The sequence below is a fragment of the Salvelinus fontinalis genome, chromosome 38 (assembly GCF_029448725.1).
Source record: "Salvelinus fontinalis isolate EN_2023a chromosome 38, ASM2944872v1, whole genome shotgun sequence".
NCBI classification, from domain to species: domain Eukaryota; kingdom Metazoa; phylum Chordata; class Actinopteri; order Salmoniformes; family Salmonidae; genus Salvelinus; species Salvelinus fontinalis.
In genome coordinates this window covers 12365419-12374278 of record NC_074702.1, presented here as the reverse complement: position 1 = coordinate 12374278, position 8860 = coordinate 12365419, and the positions used below count along the sequence as shown (strand labels likewise).

The following is an 8860-nucleotide window of genomic DNA, read 5'->3' as shown; positions in this document are numbered from 1 at the left end:
AGCAGTGTGGTTAAGGCTGGGTTTAAAATCTGATTGTATGACTTTGTGTCTGGCCAGCTAGTGACCACTCTGCAAAGCTGCCTCCAGAACAAGTTTCATGACGAAAAACGCTAACCTGTGTTTGGATAGATCAACAACGTCGCTTCACACTGTCCTGTATGACAGAGTGAAAAGAGTGAAAGCCTGTACTGAGAAACACATTTCAAAGCATGCATCCTGTTTGCAGCAAGGCAGTAAATAATGTTAATTTGACATTTATTTTTATTTTGAAATTGTGAAGGTTTTGCAGAACACCGAGCAGTGAAAAAAGGTAATGCATTTTAATTCCAGGATGTAAAACCACAGAAAACAAATGTGAAATTTCAACAAAAAATCCACATTCTACAAAAGGTATGTGTTCGGCAACAGAACACTGTATTCAGAACTCAGTTATTGAACTCATTGGATTTCGATAGCTCTGTGAGTGTGGATGTTTCTTGACAAACATACCACACCTCTAAATGATAACAGATAAATGCTGTAACTCGACACACCCTTTATCATTTCACCTCCTTCAGCTCCAAGTCAAAATGCACCTTATTGTACCCATCCTCGTGAGCGTGCTTCTTCCCAAAGGTAAGAGGACTATTTAGGCTGTAGCCTACGGTTAACATGCATTTCAAATTGAATTTATTTTAAATGTCAAAATAGTTCCGAAAAATCTTTAAATGTGGCTAGAACCCATCTATTGTTTGTATTACTTATTAATTCTGCTTTGAAGATCAAGTTCAGCAATTATTAAACTTTCTTTGCAATTTCAGTGTAGCCTATAGCCCACAGTTTATAACTAAAATGAAGCAATAAATATAACTTCAACAGCATTTATCAATTTACCTTTTGAATGACAAATGCATTTCAGCCAAAGAAAACATTGTCCACGTTTTAGTCTATTATCTCCTTGATCATTTATGAAACTATTTTCAAATAATGGGATGCTGTAACTTTTCACCTTCCCAGCATATTCACTCAAGTGCTTTGAGTGCACACCAGGAGAATCAGGAGCATGCACCGACAAGCAGACTTACTGTCTTAATCCAACCCAATGTGGAAGCTCGCGGATCATATCCTATATTGGTAAATTAATGGCGGGTTAATTTAGGTCATACATTTTAGCTTAACGAAAAAAAACAAATATTTAGTTACGTTTTTTAACCTGTGTGTTTTTTTGCTTGCCTCGACCTCTTCTTTCCATTTCCAGATGATACAAAATTATTGGATATCAACGCGAAGTCTTGCGCGGTGCCTGCTGCGTGTCTCAGTGCAGCAGTGAACTTCGGAATCTCGCGCACAACGATCGCCAGCAAATGCTGCAATACGGACCTCTGCAACTCCCAAAGCGTCCCTGGTAACTATCTCAATGAGAATGTATAGGCTATGTTAGTTTATAATAAATGCTACTATTAAAACATTCCATTTGATAGCATGTTGAAAGGCTGAAATGAAATGAATCATTTTAATTGATAGTTCTATGAGGAAAGTTTGAGTTGATCAATTGGAATAAGTCAATTCTTAAATTGGTATGTCTACCTAAAATGAAATACAACCAACCGATGTATTTAGCGAAATTATTTAACGGCTGCCAGGTGTTTTCAACATAGAGGAATATGAATAATTTAAATAGGCTCAGTGGCGATTTTAGCATGTAAATCTTGGTGGGGCAAGCAGTCACCACACAACAATCCTAAACATTACATTAATTGCACTATAACAGTGAGAAACGGTGCCCACAAACTGTTAGGTCTACATAAAGCTGTCCTAACAGCAGAGTCCTAACAGCAGTATAGCTAATATAGCTGACTTGCTTAAACAAATGTGGTTCCTACTGACAATTGAGATGTACAAACTGTGGCATAAGGGGACAACAAGCGGATAATTTTGATTAAGACATTAATGAACGAGCCAGGACTAACAGTCAATATAACTAGTTGTTCAGCACTTTTGAAATGTACAGGGACAGAATTCAGAACATGGGCCATTCTTACAGTGTTTTCCCTGTACACCAAGTCAGAACCATATGATAAATAAAGCGGGCATGTAAGCAGACACAATTTCTCTTCGTATGACATATGACAAGGATTTTGGAAGTAAGATGTTGACATGATCAGTCCAATCAAAGGTACTGTACATATAACGTGATTTGACATCATTTTATCTGTGGCCAATGACCTTGAGCCTTATTGGAAGGGCACTACTAATGTAATTCTATGGCAGGAACCAAAGGGCTAAAATGTTCTATGTCTACCCTTACTACTTGGCCGTGACGTAGTGTCCCCATGAGTGATAGAACACTGAGCCAATCATTGCTGGCTTGCCCCACCACCATAGAAAGCACTGATCTAGGCTGAAACACCTGCATTTTGGAGCTGATTTACTAAAGAAAACAAAAAAGAGATCATGTTTGTAGGTGGCTTTATTAACTCAATGATATATATTTTTTTACATTGTTTGCAAACTGATATGTTACTCGTATTAATGCCAAAATAACATGCAAAACAAAACAAAAATACAATTTTATTTCCTGCTTTAACTTTTTTTCAAAAAATGTGGGGCTCAAAAAAATGCTCTGAATAACGGGTCACCACTGAATAGGCTATTATAAGGAATAGAATGAATCTATTTTGATTTTGGTTTGTGGTGAGCTGGGAGTGAAAAGTGCAATCACCTATCCTTTAGAGTCCACTAAAGCCCCTCCTAATGGCAAGACATGCTTCACCTGTACCGGAACGGACTGCACGAGAACTCTGAGGTGCTTGGGAGAGGAGGACCTCTGCATCTCAACAACAGGTAGTGTGTCAGATTAACATTATCTGTACGTTCTTTACATTCCTAAAGCCTCTTCATTTAGTCTCTCAAAATGGTCTCATAGTAAACGTAAATCCGGGACACTCAAATTAGTATGACATGTTATGTTCGGTATAGTTACATCAGATAGAAGGTTACGTAAGGCAAAAATGTAAGGAGGGTGGTTGGTTGGAGTGGATGGGTTTAGTTTAGTTTATTAATTCGACCATTTAAAAAAACAAGCACACATAAAACTTAAAAGCCATACATGCACATGAATAAAATTATAGAGGATAACACAATAAAGTCTGAGACTTATTTCCATTGTGGTCCTCTTGAGACAAGATGGCTAGACAAGATCAAACACAGTATGGCAGTGAAATAATAAAACAAAAACATAGAGGGTGGGCATATAATGCGAACGTCTAGCAACCCAAAGGTTGCATGTTTGTATCTCATCACCTACAACCTTAGCATTTTAGATACTTAGCTACCCCTTCCCCTAACCTTTTAGATAACCCTTGCCCTAACACCTTACCTTAACCCTAACCGCTAACACTAACCCCTACTGCTAGCTAACGTTAGCGTTAACCACCTAGCCACATAGCTAATGTTAGCAACAAATATTTTGGAATTCGTAACATATCTTACGTTTGGCAATTTGTAACATATCATATGAATTGTAATTCATAACATATCATAAGAAATGGATGATGGATATCCACAAATTCATGCATAAATACGTATTTTAAATGAATGTGCACTGCACTGATAAGTTTTCCAATCTCCAAATAAACCTCCAACCGTGGCCTAACTGCAGCAAAAAAAATACTCCATGGCCCAACGTTTTAATTACGACGTGGTGATGTATCTTAGCTGTCAGTGAAACTCCTTAAAAGTGAAACTAACATGTACATTTAGGCATGAATTCCCAATGGTTAAGGATAGGGCTAAGGTTTGGGATAGGGTTCAACTTAGGTTTATGCATTATTTCTGATTGGTTAAGTTAAGGGTTAAGGTTTGGGAAAGCCTTAAAACAAAATCGAGCTCCTTGCACTGGGATTGAAGACAGACCCTCGGAGCCGGAGTCTGCGGCTTAAACACCCTATCCCCCATCACAACACCCTAGCAAGCCTACTAGATGGTAATAGGCCCTCATGTTGCCCCTAGTGGACGGTATATCTTCACATTTCACCAGGTCCAAATGTAATCTGGTACCTACAGAATCAGCACCTGCTGGATTATTCCATAGGCTGAAAGCTTTATCCAATGTGCACTTATCAGGAGTTGACTGGACTTGGGAAGCATTGAGTCTTGTGAATATCAGTAACATTTTCTTGTGTGTGCTGCTAGTGAACACGGGTGGCGTGAAGATAACAATGAAGGGATGTGTCTCCAAGAGCATCTGTGTGGGAGACGGGTCACAAGCACTGGGGCCCGCCATGGGCATGGACATGAAGTGCTGCGAGGGCAACCTGTGTAACAACGCCCAGAGCATCGGACTGAGTCTCCTGCTCCTGGTAACATCCATGGTCTCTGTCACCCTGTTCTACTGAGAGACACTGTGCCTTCACCTCCTTACCTCTCCTCCTCTCCTAGGCATTGCCTCGCTCTGTTTACTAGTTCCATCGTAACAGGAGCCTCCCTGTCATTGTCCACCCCCCCCACCCCCCATCTCCCCACGCCCCAGCCCCAGTCTCCACTATCTACCTGTTGTGTGTATTAATACTGGATGTTATTGAATAGCACCTTTCACTGGACGCTTCCTTGGGGCGTCACATTATGTAGGGTTAACTCAACCCCTTCACCCCCGCCAGCGTAATGCTGCAGCCACCTGTGGAATGCACTATAGCCATTTCATTTTAGGGACAGCTCTTGCAAAAAAATACACACTCACAACAACCTACACCTACATCCATCCCATAACCCCTACACACACTCACACCCATCCTCTTCTCTCCTCAAGGCCCTGTGAGTCAGTGAGGCATGGATGTTTGGCGAGGCATTTGCCAATCTAAGCAAGTGTGGTACATTGCTTCAAATCATTGGCATTGTTAGCTTTCACCTGTTTTTAACATTCTGAATAACATAACAAAGGCTATTGAATCCCATTTTTTACATAGCAGAAATATACTTGAAATTAAAAATGTCACTGGATGTGTACAGTGTTAATGTGTTTGCTTGATGAACAAGATTAATTCTGTAAATTAAAAAAGATGAAAAGTATATGAAAAGATGAGCTGACTCTTTATTCTCCCAAACTCCTGCTTCCTCGTTCAATGAGGCAAAGAATGAAAAATAAAAAAATATCCACAATATTCACTTCAAGATTTAGTTGAGGTTTAGTGAATGGTTTGTCCCAAATACAATGCTTTTCATTTTTTGAAATATTTAGGACTAGTTTATTACTTGCCACCCATTCTAAAACTGAATGCAGCTCTTTGTTAAGTGTTGCAGTGAATTCACTTTCTGTAGTAGCTGATGTGTTTAATGCTGAGTCATCAGCATACATAGACACACCGGCTTTACTCAGTGCCAGTTGCAGGTCATTAGTAAAGAGTGAAAAAAGTAAGGGACCTAGAACACGACTTCAGAATTGAACAAGTATTCCATAACCATCCCACTAGATATTGCTCATATGGTAACTATGTGTGTGTGTTATGAAGAAAATAGAGAAATTAATTGAATGTAATATAGTTGTAGGCTACCTTTTTAGATATGTTGTGTCATTTGTTAACAAACCTTATGCAGTCAGATAGCATAGTTTTGTGCCATACTTTAGTTTCTGTCTATATGGCTGCTGTGTGAACAGCTTTGATTACAACCTAATTACCTTGATCACTATGGAATGCCATAGTCTACCTGGATTATGCGAGAGTTTTCAATTAAAGAACACCCTCTGGGTTCTGTTAGACAGGTTATTCTCAATCCACGATATAGCAGGGGATGTAAAGCAATAACACATAGGTTTTTCCAGCAGCAGATTATGATTAAGTCTAATAAAACAGCTCCCACAAGTTTCTAATTATTAATTTATTTCAACCAATCATCAATCATTTGTGTAAATGCTGTACATGTTAAATGCCCTTCACTGTAAGCGTCATGAATGTCAGTTGTTAATTTGTTTACTGTGAAATAGCATTGTATCTGGCCAAATACATTTTTTCTCTCCAAAAGTTTACTAAGGGTTGGTAGCAGACTAATTGGTCGGCTGTTTGAGTCAGTAAAGGGGGCTTTACTATTCTTGGGTAGCGGAATGACTTTTGCTTCTCTCCAGGCCTGAGGGCACATGCTTTCCTGTAGGCTTAGATTGAAGAGATGGCAATAGGAGTGGCAATATAGTCCACTACCATCCTCAGTAATTTTCCATCCAAGTTGTCAGACCCAGGTGGCTTGTCATTGTTAATAGACAACGATCATTTTTCACTCGTTCCACACTCACTTTACGGAATTCAAAATGACAATGCTTGTCTTTCATAATTTGGTCAGTTATGAATGGAAGAGTAGGTTCAGAATTTGTTGTTGCTTAACTTGCCAATGAAACAATCCTTAAAGTAGTTGGCAATATCAGTGGGTTTTGTGATGAATGAGCCATCGGATTCAGTGAAGGATGGAGCTGATGTCGCCCTTTAGCCCAAAATTTCATTCAATGTCCTCAAAAGCTTTTTACTATCATTCTTTATATATTTATTTTGTTTCATGCTACAATTTCTTCTTTTTGTTTAGTTTGGTGACATGATTTCTCAATTTACAGTAAGTTTGCCAATCTGCCGTGCAGCCAGACTTACCATTTATCTCAGCCATACACATTTTCAATTCCTCATCAATCCACACGGATTTAACAGTTTTTACAGTCATTTTCTTGGAGTCCACCTGTGGTAAATTCTATTGGTTGGACATGATTTGGAAAGGCACACACCTGTCTATATAAGGTCCAACAGTTGACAGTGCATGTCAGAGCAAAAACCAAGCCATGAGGTCGAAGGAATTGTGCATAGAGCTCAGGATTGTGTTGAGGCACAGATCTGGGGAAGGGTACTAAAACATTTCTGCAGCATTGAAGGTCCCCAAGAACACAGTGGACTCCATCATCCTTCAATGGAAGAAGTTTGGAACCACCAAAACTCTTAATATAAATGGCTGCCCGGCCAAACTGAGCAATCTGGGGAGAAGGGCCATGGTCAGGGAGGTGACCAAGAACCCGATGGTCACTCTAACAGAGCTCCAGAGTTCCTTTGTGGAGATGGGAGAACCTTCCAAAAGGACAACCATCTCTGCAGCACTCCACCAATCAGGCCTTGAGTGGCCAGACGGACACTCCTCAGTAAAAGGTACATGACTTGGAGTTTTCCAAAAAGCACCTAAAGGACTCTCAAACCATTAGAAACAAGATTCTCTGGTCTGAATGCCAAGCATCACATCTGGAGGAAACCTGGCACCATCCCTACGGTGAAGCATGGTGGTGGCAGCATCAGGCTTCGGCAATGCTTTTCAGTAGCAGGGACTGGGAGACTAGTCAGGATCAAGGAAAAGATGAAGGGAGCAAAGTACAGAGAGATCCTTGATGAAAACCTGCTCAGAAAGCTCAGGACCTCAGACTGGGGCGAAGGTTCACCTTCCAACAGGACAATTACCCTAAGCACAAAGCCAAGACAACGCAGGAGTGACTTCGGGACAAGTCTCTGAATGTTCTTGAGGGGCAATGCCAGAACCCGGACTTGAACCCGATCAAACATCTCTGGAGAGACCTGAAAATAGCTGTGCAGCGACGCTCCCCATCCAACTTGACAGAGCTTGAGAGGATCTGCAGAGAAGAATGGGAGAAACTCCCCAAATACAGTTGTGCCAAGCTTGTAGCGTCATACCCAAGAATAAATGTGCATAAAAAAAACTGTTTTTGCTTTGTCATTATGGGGCATTGTGTGGAGTGATGAGTGAAAAAAATGATTTAATCCATTATAGAATACGGCTAACGTAGCAAAATGTGGAAAAAGTCAACGTGTCTGAATACTTTCCGAATGCATTGTACATCTTCAACATTGAAATCACTACAAAACATGATCTATTTTCTTTTCAGTCTCCTGATGGGGAGAGTTTCTATTCCTTTAGTTACATTTTCAGTCAGAACCTCAAACCTCATGTGACAGACCCTACTTTTGAATTGATCAACCCTGACCAGCTTTCATTTCTTCCATTGTGTGGTCTATAACCCACATGTTTTTAAGATTCTGTTTCTCTAAGTTATGTTTTGTGTCATGAACCTGTTTCACAACTTCCTGCAAAAAATAGCGGGCTTTGTCTGTGTTGCTCCTATTTGTTATTGTTTGAATCCGGGAAACGATCTGGATCCCAGTCAGAGGAAAAAGTCTCCTTTTGCAACCCAGTCTCTCATTAATGATGTACTATATTGTAACAACCCTGGGTTTATCCGCTTGAGCATGCTTTGTGGGCTATCAACTGTGCCCCAAAAGCATGCTCAAGGGGCGGAGTCGATATCTGCTCTTATAAACCCAGGGTCTTTACACAGCTCCCTCTTTTCATAGAAAGTGTCATCGCGCTAGCTTGCAACTCCATTTCATAGGAATGCGCTCACTGGCCAAGCACACGCACGTTCGTGGATGCAAGGTCCGATCACTTTTATCCCCAGTGTATGGGGGTGATAAGAGAGATAGCCTGGGCAAGCTTACCACCTGACTTGACATGATACAAGAACTTCTACAGTAAGATGTACAGTCGGCCTGATCATTTTTCATCTTCATCTGTACTGTTACTTAGGGTTGCACTATCAGTAGCTAGCTAACTTGCTTTGGCTGACGTTAGCTATTAGCTGTGTACAATGCCAGGGGATTGTTTAAAAGAGAAACTCACATATACTACTATGAGATAGTACTCCCTTATTCCTGCGTATCATATTTTATAAAATGACAACAATATCTTGCTAGCCGGCTTTACTTTTCCACTGTCGAAGCACTGTTTCCTGAAGCATTCTACCCTGTTCTGAAATAATTCCCTGGGTATATCGTCATGCTGTGGATGTTTG

The 8860-nt window shown here is 40.4% G+C and overlaps 1 protein-coding gene across 1 annotated transcript; it reads left to right on the top strand.

Annotated features, from left to right (window-relative positions):
• The first annotated feature begins 506 nt into the window (after positions 1–506).
• On the top strand, positions 507–5046 carry LOC129838037 (urokinase plasminogen activator surface receptor-like). Its single transcript, XM_055904704.1, has 5 exons — positions 507–615; positions 997–1113; positions 1238–1384; positions 2713–2823; positions 4174–5046. Exons 1-5 carry the CDS (start codon positions 570–572, stop codon positions 4374–4376), a joined length of 624 nt encoding a protein of 207 aa, XP_055760679.1. The 5' UTR covers positions 507–569; the 3' UTR covers positions 4377–5046.
• Positions 5047–8860: the final 3814 nt, after the last annotated feature.

Bases quoted from the DNA above. Each gene is read 5' to 3' on its own strand.
- LOC129838037 (XM_055904704.1), top strand. From the start codon at position 570: ATGCACCTTATTGTACCCATCCTCGTGAGCGTGCTTCTTCCCAAAG. The intron at 1,114-1,237 runs GTAAATTAATGG...TTCCATTTCCAG, and splicing joins GCGGATCATATCCTATATTG to ATGATACAAAATTATTGGAT. The intron at 1,385-2,712 runs GTAACTATCTCA...CCTATCCTTTAG, and splicing joins CAACTCCCAAAGCGTCCCTG to AGTCCACTAAAGCCCCTCCT.